General features: G+C 39.7%; 1 protein-coding gene and 1 pseudogene across 1 annotated transcript in view; one reads left to right on the top strand and one right to left on the bottom strand.

The window, feature by feature from the left end:
• The window catches only part of CCDC171 (coiled-coil domain containing 171), a 298,734-nt gene that overhangs the window by 4,251 nt on the left and 280,698 nt on the right, over positions 1-13,785 (top strand). The window contains exon 3 of the mRNA XM_090274081.1: positions 4,272-4,407. Within this exon, the coding sequence (XP_090130207.1) occupies positions 4,272-4,407 (136 nt within the window). The remainder of the gene's footprint in view (positions 1-4,271; positions 4,408-13,785) is intronic.
• On the bottom strand, positions 11,869-12,399 carry LOC150012951 (large ribosomal subunit protein bL17m pseudogene; annotated as a pseudogene).

Here is a 13,785-nt window from a genome sequence, read left to right as displayed (position 1 = left end):
TTTGGCTTGCCGTAATCTCTGTGGCTCTAATTCTTCTTTCCTCATTGCTGCAATTCTAGTTAACAACTTCTGTTTAAAGCACCCTTTTAGTTTTAGCTACTATAATTAACTGTTTCTTTACTTGGACTTTACATTCCAAGAATTGCTTCTACTCATCTTTTTTTGTACCATTGATATCTGCTTTGGGTAAGGTACCTACCTTTGGTTTATTTACCTCTGATATGAATAGTGTGAAAACCTTAGTCTATAGTGTAAAACCAAGCTATCTTCCAGAATGCAACCCAAAGCTGGTTTACAAAGATATACAGAAATTGAGAGTGTTTAGAAATTTTTATAATGTGTAGCAGAGTAATTTTCTATTTGTTGACTCTGATAATAAAATGAGTGGGTTTATATTTTATGTTTTTAAATTTTCTTTTTTCGTTATCCATATAAAATATATTTTACAGAAGCATCATGGGGCGTGGCGTGGGAATAGTCTAAATAGTCCTTGCTCATATTTAATTTAAGAACTGATCTAGATAGATTGCCTTCCAGCAAGGATGTGTGGGTGGGGCAAGTACCATGACTAATATGTACTTCACCTATAAATAGGGTTTGCTATGTAAACATTTTCCGCACATCTTTAGAAGCTACCTTAGTTTTTACTTTGCTAATGTTTCATCTCAAAGAAGACTTTTTCTTTTATCAAATGTGGCAGAAGTCAACAGGGAGGTCTTATCAACTTGTTCTCCACCACCATGGGTGAGGGTTATGGTTCAAGGTTCCTTCTTGCTTAGCTATTCTATTTTATTATATTTATATACATACATATACATGTATTTTAATGCAAATAATACATGCATTTTTAGAAAAATTAAAAAATACAAATGAAAAAACAGTAAAACTACTTATAATCCTACTACCTAGAGTTAACTACTAATAATATTCTGGTATATACTTGCCCATATCTTTTCTTATGAACATATAAATATATAATTATATTTAAAAATTAGAACAATGTTTCACATTATTTAGTATCCTTCTTTTCAGTTTTTTGGGGAACATCTTAATATATCAATATACATGTGCCATAAAATATTTATTTAAAACATTTTCATTTATTTATCTTTAGAGAAGGGAGTAAGAGAGGGAGGGAAACATTGATGTGTGAGAAATACATCAGTCTGTTGCCTCTTGCACATCCTCAACTGGGACCTGGCCTGCAACCCAGGCATGTGCCCTGACCGGGAATCAAACCCACAATGTTTTGGTCTGCAGGCAGGCACTCAATCCACTGAGCCACACCAGCCAGGGAAGCCATAAATTTTTTTTTTTTTTAAAGATTTTACTTACTTATATTTAGAGAGAGAGAAAGGGAGCGGGAGAAACATCAATTTGAGAACCATCAATCAGTTGTCTTTCTCATGTTCCCCAACCAGGGATCGATCCCACAACCCAGGCATGTGCCCTGACCAGGAATTGAACCACTGGCCTTAAGCTTTGTGGAATGACTAACCAACTGAGCTATACCAGTGAGGGCTCCTTGAGATGATTTTTTAAGTCTATATTTCTTAAATTTTTTTTAATAATGCTAATTGACTTTTTAGGGTTTCCCGTTATCTACTGACTTCCTATTGTTGATGATCATAATTTATTGTTTTCATTTATGCTTGTCTCCCTTTTCTGTACTCTTGTGTATAGTGATATTGTAATCTTGGTTAGATTAAATTATTCAATGTATCTTCCCAGTTGAACCATGTAGTAGTATTTAGTAATACTTTTTCTCTTTTGTACATTTTGTTTTTCTTGGATTTAATAGTTGTCTCATTTATTGTTTAGTTTGCCCAATTTCTATGAACTTATCATAAATTCAACTTCATTCTCCAACCAAGTTGTATAAATCTCAATATGTTCAGATGGTTGAAGTATTCTGTTGTTATCAGTTACATTCTTAAAGAAATCACTCCTAGAGGCTTTGGCCAGTACAGGGTCCTGGAATATACGTTTGCTGAGTTCTTGTCATGAATAGTCTGCTTATGGGATCCCATGTCTTTCTTTTTCTCAGCGTAGGTCCTTATTTGGTGAATCACATCTTCCATTAGACTCCTGAGAAAGTTAATGGGACATGAAGGTTTTGAGGACTTGCAATTCTGATATAGTTTTTCTCATCCTTTGTCTTTGAATGGTAACTTGGGCGTAAAATTCTAAGTTGGATATTATTTTCCTTTGGAATATTTTTAGGCATCTGGGAGATTGTATTTTTATATTTATTTATTTAGTTTTTTGTGTTTTCATTTGTGCTTTTGATTTTCAATAGCTCTTCTTTAAATTCTCTGAATATTTTATTTTTTATCACATCCAGTTCTCTCTTTCCTACCGTGTGTGTGTATGTGTGTGTGTGTGTGTGTGTGTCTTGTTTTTTAAAGTGATCTTATTTCTGTATAATCTTTGAGGACTGCTTACTCCTGGTGATTCTGTGCTGTCCATATTTAAAAGTAGGGCCTGAAAATACGGTGGGAAGCTCAGTGAGGCTTTGTGTTTGTGGCATTTGCTGTTTTGCTGGAAGACCCTTAGCGTCAGCATCTTTAGATCTTTTTCACCATGCTGGGTAGATTCTCCAGTGAAGACTTCCAGTTTCTTCTTGGCTGCCATTGTTCTGGCAGACAAGAAGTATTAGAAGACCAGGGCTCTCATTTATTATATAAATTTTACTTGAGTCTCTTGTTTTTAGTATGGATCCCTTACCCCATTTGTATCTGATGTCTCCAATCCAGAGACCTATTTTGTCCTGTCCGGGGAATAAACCCCTAGCTTATTTTGCCAGAGTGAGGAAGAGAATGGTACTCAGTTGTGTGGTATATAGGGTAGAGGATTTGAGGACCTCATTACAGTCGTCCCTCTCTATATTGCGGTTCACTTATCGTGGTCTCACTGTATTGCGGGATTTCAAAAAATATTATATTTAATTATTTATCGTGGATTTTTCACTAAATCGTGGGATTTTCGGTACTGTATATGTATGTTGTTAAAGTTACGTAGGTTTAAGAGTGTAGAATATGTTTTAAGACCATAAGTAGTGTTTATAAAAGTGTGGAAAAGGTTAATAAGGGACTGGGAATGGTTTATAACTGTGTGGGAAGGGTTTATAAAGCCTTAAAATATCCGTCGGCAGCCGTCCGTCTCGAGAGATGATGGTGTAGCTTCTTAAGAGTCTATCTGCACCACCGAGAATGGCTGTGCAGACCGACTCGGGAGTGACACGGTATCTGTCTCCTCCCGTGTTGAATCGACATCTTGCGATGACGCTGGAGTGTCCTCTCCAGTGAAGCTGAAGCTACAGAGCCTGGGCAGGGTGATATGGAGGGTCTGCTGTTGCCCATGCAGCAGACGCCCCCTCTCTTCACAGCTGAAGGGTCCAAGGGAAAGACGAGTCAATACAGCTTGGCTTCAGGTGCGCCGCAGGAGTTGCCGGTGTTGACCACAACGTCAAACCGCCTTAGGGACTCCGGCTCCGGATTTTCTGTCGGGGTTTACTCCCTTAGCCTTTCCCCTGAAGAGGTATGCCGCAAGGCAGCGGAGGTTTTTTGGAGTCAGAGTTTTCCTTCTCTGATGTGCCCTGACTGGAAGATCGAAGCCTTAAAATATATATAAATACTAAAATAAATGTAAGGTTTCTACTTCGCAGATTTTCACCTATTGTGGGGGGTCTGGAATGTAATACCCGCGATAAGTGAGGGAATAGTGTATTACTTTGGTAGACTTTAAACCAATTCTCCTGTTTTCTGCTCTACTTTTACCTCCATTTTCAAAGGTGTTGCCTGCGAACTGAGCTTGTTGGGATGTTGGTGTAAATTGGGTTGCTTTCCCCACTGTTGACTTTGCATTTAACTCTCTTACATTAATTAGTTACCACTTGTCTACCTGCTTTCCAGCTTTCGATATTTTATTGCTATTGGTTCATCTTATTTGCAATAAGTAAAATATTTTTATTTAAAAAGGTAAAAAGGAAAGAACTTAATCTCTTACAAAACTGCCCAGCTTGCCCTAGGATCAGATAGCCTTTTAGTACCAATGTGGTGGTTTTTCAATGGGCAGTGGTTTCTTTCTAGTCACGACTGTTTTGCATTTCTACCTAGCTTTTGCAATCAACATCTTTGACTAGATTGTAAGTTTCTTTTGGGCAAGGACCATATCACATTCTCTGTGTTTTTTGAAAAATAAGTTATCAGAAATACTAGAAGTGCTGGCAATATACTTATGGAGAATTATATTATGATCTCATTTTATAGGTTGAAGACTGCCTCATCTGATGTAAAACAAATGCTTAAAAATGAAACAGAATTGGATATTACTGCTGATCTCAGAAAGAAGCTCCATCGGGCTAAGAGGGAAAAATTAGAAATAACAACTAAGCACAATGCAGAGGTAGAATTTATTTTCCTCTTAATGTTAAAAGTAGAGTTCAATTAATTTAGGTTAATTTCCTATCACAAACTCCACGTTTAACATTTATCACTATAACATTCTTGTGTTTAAAAAGGAAATTATAAAGAAAACACATGTATTTAAAAAATATATAGTGGAATTGTATAGGAGTGTTCCTCATAATATTACATAGTAAGTATAAAGTGGCATTTGTTAAATTTATGCTAATGTTAATAATGGCCAAAACGTATTTCTAAAACCAAATGTATATTAGTGTCATGATAATTGTTTATTATTTATATTAAATATACTTTCATTTATATTTGCAGTTGTCATCAGATTTGTCTTAACAGATTATACTACTTACTGTCTTCATTGAATCAAAATGTTCTGAATTATGTGTTCACATTAAAGAGATGGGAAATTATTTCAGAGAAAAAAGAGTTTTCTCAAAATAGGCAATTTAGAATTGGTTCAATTCTAGTTTTATATTACTATTTATTCTTTTTTCTTTTTTTTTTAATTGATTATGCTATTACAGTTGTCCCAATTTCTTTTCCCCCTGCTCCTCCCTCCCTCCAATTGTTCCCCCCTGCCTTAGTCCATGCCCATTGGTTGTGCATATAGTTCTTCTCAACATCTTCCTGTCTACTCCACTCCCTCCTACTATGCTTCTTAATTCCTGCATCATCTCCCTCCCTTTTCCCTCTCCCCCCTCCTCTCTGATCTCCCCCCAGTATGTTCCCCATACCTATAATTACTTTTCCCCTCTCATTGCCTACTTAGTTTGCCTTTGTTTCGATTCCCTAGCTTCTGCTGTTGGTTGTTGTGATACAGTTTTCATTTTAATGTTCATAGTTTTGATCCTCTTTCTCCTAAACATGTCCCTTTAACATCTCATATAACAGTGGTTTGGATCTAACAAACTCCTTCAGTTTTACTTTGTCCTGGAAACACTTTCTCTGCCCTTCTATCCCGAATGACACCTTCGCCGAATAGAGTAATCGTGGTTGTAGGTTTTTGCTTTTCATTACTTTGAATATTTCTTGCCAGTCCCTTCTTGCCTGCAGAGTCTCTTTGAGAAATCCGCTGATAGTCTAATTGGGACCCCTTTGTACTTAATTCTTCTCTTCTCTCTTGCTGCTTTTAAGATTCTCTCTTTATAATTTTTGACATTCTGATGATAATGTGTCTTGGTGTGGTCCTCCCTGGGTCCAGCCTATTCAGAACTCTCTGTGCTTCCTGGACCTGTAAGTTCATTTCCTTCCCCAAGTTCAGGAAGTTCTGCTTCATTATTTTTTCACATAATTTTTCAGTTTTGTTGGGGGGGGGGAGCAATGGGGGAAAAATGGGACAACTAATTGAAAAATCAAAAAATAAAAGAAAACAAAAAGAAAAAAAAATTTTCAATTTTTAGTTCTTCTTCTTCACCTTCTGCCAATCCTATAATTTGAATGTTCATTTGCTTATAGCTGTCCCAGAGGTTTCTGAGCCTCTCCTCATATTTCTCACTTTTTGTTTCCTCTTTCTGCACTGGTTGACTGTTTGTTCCCTCCCTATGTTCTGATTTGTTGATTTGCTCTATGGCTTTCCCTTCCTCACCACCTGTCTTGTATGTATTTTCGTTCATTTCAGCAGGACTAGCCTTTATTCCTTCCCTGTCTTGTTTCAGCCCCGCTGTTAGGTCTGTAAGCTGCCTTATGACTATAGCTCTGAACTGAGCCTCGGAAAGATTCGCTATTTGTTCATCGGTCAAGGCCTTTATTTGTTTTTTGTTAGCTGTGTGATTGGTATTTCAATCATTAATTCTGCCATTCTGACCATTTTGTTTATCTTTCCTTTTTGGGCGGGGCGCTGTCACACCTTCTATGCTATATTGGGCGGAGCCCCCTGTGCTTGTCACAACCTGGTGACATTTCTCACCACACTGTGGTGCTTTGTGTGGGGGCGGGGATCCAAGATGGAGTCCTGCTGTTACTCTCTGCTGAGGAAACCAGGAGCCTCCTCCCAATGGGGTCTGCCTTCCCTGGTCTTGGAATTGTGAGCCACGGGTCTGGTCTGCAGGCGGGGCCGGGGCCGGCTCCCAGGCCTTCTCTCCCCCCCCCCCCCAAATACAGGTGTCTGCTTACCGGGTCCCGCTGTTTGCTGCTGCGGCTGCCACCTTCAGCACAGTTCGATCTTAGCCGTGGTTTCGCACTTCCTACCTGTCCGGACGAGCACCACTTGTTTATGACTTTATACGTTTGACTTCCATGTAGCTTTATTTTCTGGAACTTCTTATTATTTTTGGTTTTGCGGTAGCTGTAATCCTTCTTAGTTGTGAAGGGAGACAGAGCCTGTCAGTCTATGCCTCCATCTTGACTGGAAGTCTATTACTGTTTATTCTTATTGTTTCAATTATTTGTTTAGATGATCTTACTCATCATATAGTAATTTTTTTTATATAGTAGTAATTTTTTAACTGTCTTATCTATGAATATGCCCTTTATAATGCAAGGCAGAGATGGATAAAACTATCTAAAAACAAAAGCCATATATTTGCCTTATTAGATACTCCTAGTGCTAACACACATCATGCTGGGTGACTTATTACTTTATTATTTTTAATTGAATTTATTGGGGTGACATTGGTTAATAAAATTATACATCATCTGCACACTGCATCATGCGCTCACTGCCCTAAGTCTCTTTCCATCTCCACTCATCCCCCTCTTATCCTCTCCCACCTTCCCCCACTTCCCTTTCCCTCCAGCAGTCACCATACTGTTGTCTATGTCTATGTTATTTATTTATTTAGCTTAATTCCTTCATCTTTTTCACTCAGCCCCTCAACACACCTCCCCTCTGACAGCGTCAATCTGTTCTATGTATCTTTGCTTCTGTTTCTATCTTTTTGTTAGATTAGCACAAGATATCTTTAAAACCTAAGTGCCCATCAGTGGATGAATGGATAAAGAGAATATGGTATCTGAGGTCAGTCCAGAAAGTATCCGGCTAAGTAATATGAAAAATAGAGACATTCACTGAAGAAGATGCAAAATACAAGAAACATTGTACATAGGACAATAACACCTTAGTCCCCTTCAAAGTAGGCACCAAATAGTTTCCATGGAGGCATGTTCAAGCTAAAAGCAAAATCTGATGCAGATTTGTTGCTCTACTCACTCAGTCATTTTGAATGCAAGGCCACACAATGACGTCTACTGCCTCCACTAACTAGTACAGTGAAGTCGTCATTGTTGAAGCATGCGCAGTCCAGTACACTCTCCTTGGCTGCCAGGTTACATTTATGTTTCACAAACTGTTCTTGTTAATATTAACAATGGCTGAACTTTTCCCGGACAGACCTCATATACATATAATGGAATGTTATTCAACCATTAAAAAATAATGAAATCTTGCCATTGCAACAACATGGATAGACTTGAGGGCATTATGCTAAGTGAAATATGTCAGACAGTGATAGATACATATCCTGTGATCTCACTTATGTATGGAATCTAAAAAACCAAACAATTCAAGCTCATACATATAGAGGCAGATGTGGAGGCTGGGTGAAATGGAAGAAGGGTGTCAAAACATACAAACTTCCAGATATAAAAATAAGTCATGGGGATGTAATATACTGCATGGGACTATAATTAATAATACTGCATCGCATATTTGAAAGTTGCTAAGTGAGTTAGACCTTAAAAGTTCTCAGCACAAGGAAAAGCACAAGAAAAACAATTTCATAACTATGTATTGTGACAGATGGGAGAGGATAAAGAAGAGCAATATAACTTTCTTTGGCCAAAAGGTAGGAGAAACCTAAGACCAAGTAGTAGGCTTTTTAAGGCCTCAGGACTTTAAGATATTGTTTGACTGATTTAGCCAGTCTTAAGAGCTGAGTTTCCTAAGCTAAGGTCCTCGGAAACAGAGAAATCAGGAATCCATGTACCTGGGTGGAGAAAAATGACATTTTAATTTTTATTAATCTCTTAGCTCATATTAAGCATTTCCTACAGTTATAAAGGGTTTGACATAGCCAGTCCTCCTTTTAACCACAAGCCATAGTAGTATTAGCAGTAGTTTTAAATTTATCATCAATAGAAATCATAGATACCACAATTCAGTTATTGCAAATATTTTGAAATATTGTTTATACTTGTCACTATTTTGAAATTACAGTGGTTATTTGACCTAAGAATAGAGCTAGTTATTTAATGTTATTAAAGAAGTATATAGATTACAGTATCACAAATTTGTTTTTATATTATATATTTATTTTTATACTTTGATTCTCTTTGTTACCTCCACATATCTTCTTTATGCATTTAATTACTTATTCTGAGAAGGCTTTGCCAGAAATGGTCATGGTACAAAAATGGTGAAAACAATGTTTTTTTAGAGGCTGAGACATACTGTAGAGGGCAAAAAGGATGGTATGGAGGATCACAGAGAGGAGGCTCTAAGGTGGTCGTTGAGCGTAAAGTCTTAAAAGAATGAAGGTATCTTTTTAAAAGGAGGGAGATATTTTTCTACTGTTGTATGTTTTAGTGCATGTGTTGAACCTTAAGTGAGAAAACAACCTCAAGGGCAGAGGATATATTTATCAGCTATGTGAATGGTTCTGGAAATCACATAAGGTCCAATCAGGCAAAAAGAAGGGCATTAATAGAGGGAATTGGTTGTGCTGGTGACGGAAGACCTAGGAATTCAAACGGCATGAGGAGGCCACCCAGAGATTAACAACAGCAGGAAGCCACGAGCACCTCTAGGCCAGAGGGCCAGTGGGAAGAGATGATGTTACCAGAATTCAGAAGTTGGGGCTCTCTTGTGGGAAGTAGAGCCTTGGTAGGGGCTGTTCAGCCAGTGTTGGAATGTTGGAGGGAATGTATGGGGAGCTGGAACCTCAAAAAAGATGCAACTACTGCCGGGGACAGTGCATAAATAGAGCCATTTGGTGCTGGAGCACAGGAGTTACAGTTCTTATGATAAAAGAGAGCAAAAGAAGGGGTTAGGGGATGGATCTGAGATCAAATGGGCAAACGACTGGCAGTCTGCACCCTACAATCTTCAACATTCATCGTCTAGTGGTTAATTGCTACCCCTTGGCCTTTGCCACTCTGGAAGTCCATCATTCCAATTGAAATTGGGATCTTCATCTCAATGGTGGCGTGTCCCACCGTAACCTCCGCCACTCACTGTCATCTTTGGCACACAAAGGTTAGCCTTTCTAAGGATGCTTGTGCCACCCGCATCAGTGTAGTTTACAGTGTTTTAATTAGGAAAAGAGGATGTTGTAGGGGGAAAGGGGCCATTTTGGTTTGCTCATAATAAAACTACTTCCATTTCCTTAAGTGCCTGTATTATGTCAGGAAAGCACTGGTATTTTGATCATATTAAATGATTACAGGCCATTGTTAAAATCAATGTACAGTCAGTCGCCCATCCAAGCAAACTTTTAGAGCTAGCTAATTAAATCCAAATCAATCCAATATATGTTTTGCAGGTTCCTGCGAATACAAGATTAGCAGGATCTTGCAATTCTTTTGCTATACGAGCTATGTTCTCCTATACCTGACTTCGCATTTTTCCTTCAGTGACAAAGTGAGTTCAGAGTCTTTGGTGACAAAAAGTGGTGGAGGTGCGTCTTGCAAATCCTCTTGCAATACATCTGCTTTGTGTGTGGTCATTATTAAGTCTTGAAGCAAGGGAAGGCTAGTTACCTCCCACGGGTGGAGAGGCTGCTTTTGTTGGCAAGGGATGTTCAGGGGGGCATTTGGGAGTTCACAGTTTTTAGGTGTATCTAATTACCAAAACCCTCACCCATCTCCTTCCTTCCTACCTAGTGCCCAATTGATACTTTACCTCTCAAGATTAGACACTTGATGAAGCTCTTTATTCAACTTGGATTGTAATTCTGCATTCTGCATAATTAGGTTTTCTGTCTTGTCTTTAGCCTTGTCTGCCCGGAGGCTACGAGAAATAAGAGATTCTTTTCAGGTTGACTTAGAAACTCTGGTTTTCTGACTACCTTGAGCTGAGATTCTAAAACTCTGAGATTATCTTGTTTTGATAAGTTCTCTAATTATAGCCTTTCCACCCCCAAGATCTTGTAGTTAACTACTGCCAAAATGGTCAAATGCAGTTGCTACTTCATTTCCCACAGGCTCACCTTCAACTTTATTCTAAACAACTGTACATGATAATTTAAAAGACTTCGATCCCACTACGTTATGGATCCCTAGTATCCCATTTCTAGGGAGAGCTCTTCATTGTATTTAGGCTCATATAGGTTCACTACCCCAATATCAGGAACCCATTTTGAGACTGCTTCTGAAACCACAAGCAGTATTACTTGGTGTTCAGTCAAGAAAATAAACACCACTTTAGGTCTTTCAACAAAAGGACAATAGTAGAGGGAATGCATTACAGAGGTACTAGAAGAGCTGAAAGACAATTAGGGGATGTTATCAACTCAAAGGGAAGCAACATTGGGAAGCCTCTTCCAGTCATAAGGTTGATAAGAGCCCCAACGATTTAGAGGAAGCTAGGGCTGGCCATGGAAGGAGGAACTATCCAGAAGGATCTGCCGCCACAGGGAAGTCAGAGATGCTGCTCCAGGTAGACCTAGAAAGGGGGAAATACCCTGCTTGCTTTCCTTCTCATGCTCTTAAGAACACTAGTGCCTCTCGTTGGCCAAGCCTCCTGAGAAAGCCAAAGAATACTGGAAATGTAATTCCTATGATACAGAGCAGAGCTGGGGAAGGACAGGGAGGGGATCTTAGGGCAAACAGGTAAGTGACTGGCACAAGTAGGAATGACCAAATGTTAAAATTATTCCTGTGAAAAGAGAGAGGAAGTGGGCCCGAAGGTTTGAGTGATCCTGAAGCATACATTGGGTTTTTCTCAAATTTGTAATTCTTTCCTTCCTTCCTTCCTTCCTTCCTTTTCTTTTAATTATACTTTATTGATTAGGCTATTACAATTGTCCTGATTTCCCTTTTTGTCTCCCTTCCACCCAGCACCCCCCACTCCCGCAGGCAATGCCCCCAGCATTATTCATGCCCATGGGTCATGTGTATAAGTGCCTTGGCTACTCCATTTCCTATACTGTACTTTACTTCCCCTATGGCTGTTCTGTAACTACCTTTTTGTACTTCTTCTTCTCTTTTTTTTTTTTTTTTTGTTAAGACCCAAAAACGTGCCATGAATTTACTATCCCGTGGAGAATGAGCATTTGGATAGTTCTCAATATCTAAAAAATCTCAAGAGGAGGGGAAAAAATGCAGTTTACATATATTCATATAAGGAATTTTATTTATTGTGCAAAGAGAGGGTTATCAGGCTCCTCAGCAGGTTCTGGGCTCCATTAAAACTCCATTTCAGAACTCTAGTTCCAGTTCTTAGTGATTAGGAGATATGAATACCTATGATAATGAGCACTGATGAGGGCTATACACCCTTTGGCTCCAGTTAAATCTCTAGTGTTTGAGGTGTGTGGGAGCTGTAGATACTTGCTTCCTGGTCTTGCCGCAGCCCCAGAAGTAGCTGGTTTAGGAGTGTAAGGTTGCTGTCTCTGCAAGGCAGGGGCAGGGGTGGGAGGCAGTTCCCTTTATACTCAATCACTGCCATCTTGGCCCGATCCTGCTTTTCCCGATTCGGGATCTGTAGCATGCTCGTGTAGCCCCCATTCTGACCTTGGTATCAAGGGGCCAGTACTTGAAACAGCTTTGGGATCAAGTCTTTCTCTGTGAGCCGGAAGTCAGCCATGCGCATTGCTCGTTCGTTGGTGTCGCCCAGCTTCGCATAGTCAATGAACTTCTCAGCGTAGCCCCTCATCTCGTCCATGCGCGCCCATGACGCCTTGATGCGTTCGTGTCGCACTAGTCCCGTAAGCAAGTTACGCAATAGGTGGATTCCGGACTCGGGACCAAGGCCCAGGTGGCGGTATACGTGGCCACGGGAGATGGCGGCTGTGACTGACAGCCGCATTTCTCCCCTTCTCTTGGACCCTGAGACCTTTTTGTGCTTCTTAATCCCCTCACCTCTTCACCCATTCTGTTGTAACCCCTCCCATCTAGAAAACAACAAAATGCTCTCTCTATCCATGATTCTGTCTCTGCTCTTGTTTATTTAGTTTTTTAGATTCAATTGTTGATAGATATGTATGTATTGCCATTTTGTTGTTCATAGTTTTGATCATCTGTTTCTTAAACAAGTCCCTTTAACATTTCACATAATAATGGTTTGGTGATGATGAACTCCTTTAGTTTTTCCTTGTCTGGGAAACTATCTTCCCTTTGATTCTACATGATAGCTTTGCTGTGTAGAGCAATCTTGGCTGTAGGTTCCTACTTTTCATGACTTTGAATATATCTTGCCAGTCCTTTCTAGCCTGCAAAGTTTGTTTTGAGAAATCAGCTGATAGTCGTTTGGAAACTCCCCTGTAGGTTACTAACTTATTTTAAGATTCTCTTTATCTTTAGCTTTTGGCATTTTAATTATGATGTGTCTTGGAGTGAGCCTCTTTGCATCCATCTTGTTTGAGACTCGCTGTGCTTACTGGATTTGCACGTCTGTTTTGTTCACCAAATTAGCGAGTTTCCTTTCATTATTTTTTCAAATAGATTTCCAATTTCTTGCTCTTTCTCTTCTCCTCTGGCACCCCTATGATGCGAATATTGGACCTCGTGAAGTTGTCCTAGGGGCTGCTTATATTATCCTTGTTTTTTCAGATTCTTTTTTCTTGTTCTGATTTTTTAAAAAAGATTTTATTTATTTTAAGAGAGAGAAAGAGAAGGAGAGAAACATCATTGTGCAAGAGATACATTGATTGGTTGCCTCTCACTGCCTCCAACTAGTGACCCAGTCCACACACAACCCAGGCATGTGCCCTGACTGGGAATCGAACTGGTGATGTTTTGGTTCACAGGCTGGCACCCAATCCATTGAGCCACACCAGGCAGGGCTGATTGGTTGTTTTTTTTCTTCTTATGTTCCATATAGATTTGATTCTCGGCTTCATCCACTCTACTGGTGGTGCTCTGATGTGGTCTGTTGCTATTCACTGGGTGTGCTGGCCCTGGGGTTTCCTGGGTGGTCCAGGCCATGGTCAGCCCCCACCTGTGTTTTGCCTGAGGCCACCCTGCCTGAGCTACAAAGCAATCTGAGATCGCTGATACTTGTGCTGGGCTTGGGGATTCCCAGGCAAAGCCAAGCTGTGAATCTAAGCTGGCTGCTGTTAGTGCCAGGTCTGGGGCTCACTGAGGCCAACTGTTGCTAGTTTGATAGGATTTAGGAAGTTGTGAAACATGAGCGAAGACCAACCATTCATATGGAAGAGCAGCCTGGGTGGGGTGGAGTCTCTGGGGATCTCTAAGGGGGGTCAAA

Source organism: Furipterus horrens, unplaced genomic scaffold, assembly GCF_987537825.1.
Source record: "Furipterus horrens unplaced genomic scaffold, mFurHor1.1.pri manual_scaffold_4, whole genome shotgun sequence".
Lineage (NCBI taxonomy): Eukaryota > Metazoa > Chordata > Mammalia > Chiroptera > Furipteridae > Furipterus > Furipterus horrens.
This window is presented reverse-complemented; position numbering and strand designations above follow the sequence as displayed.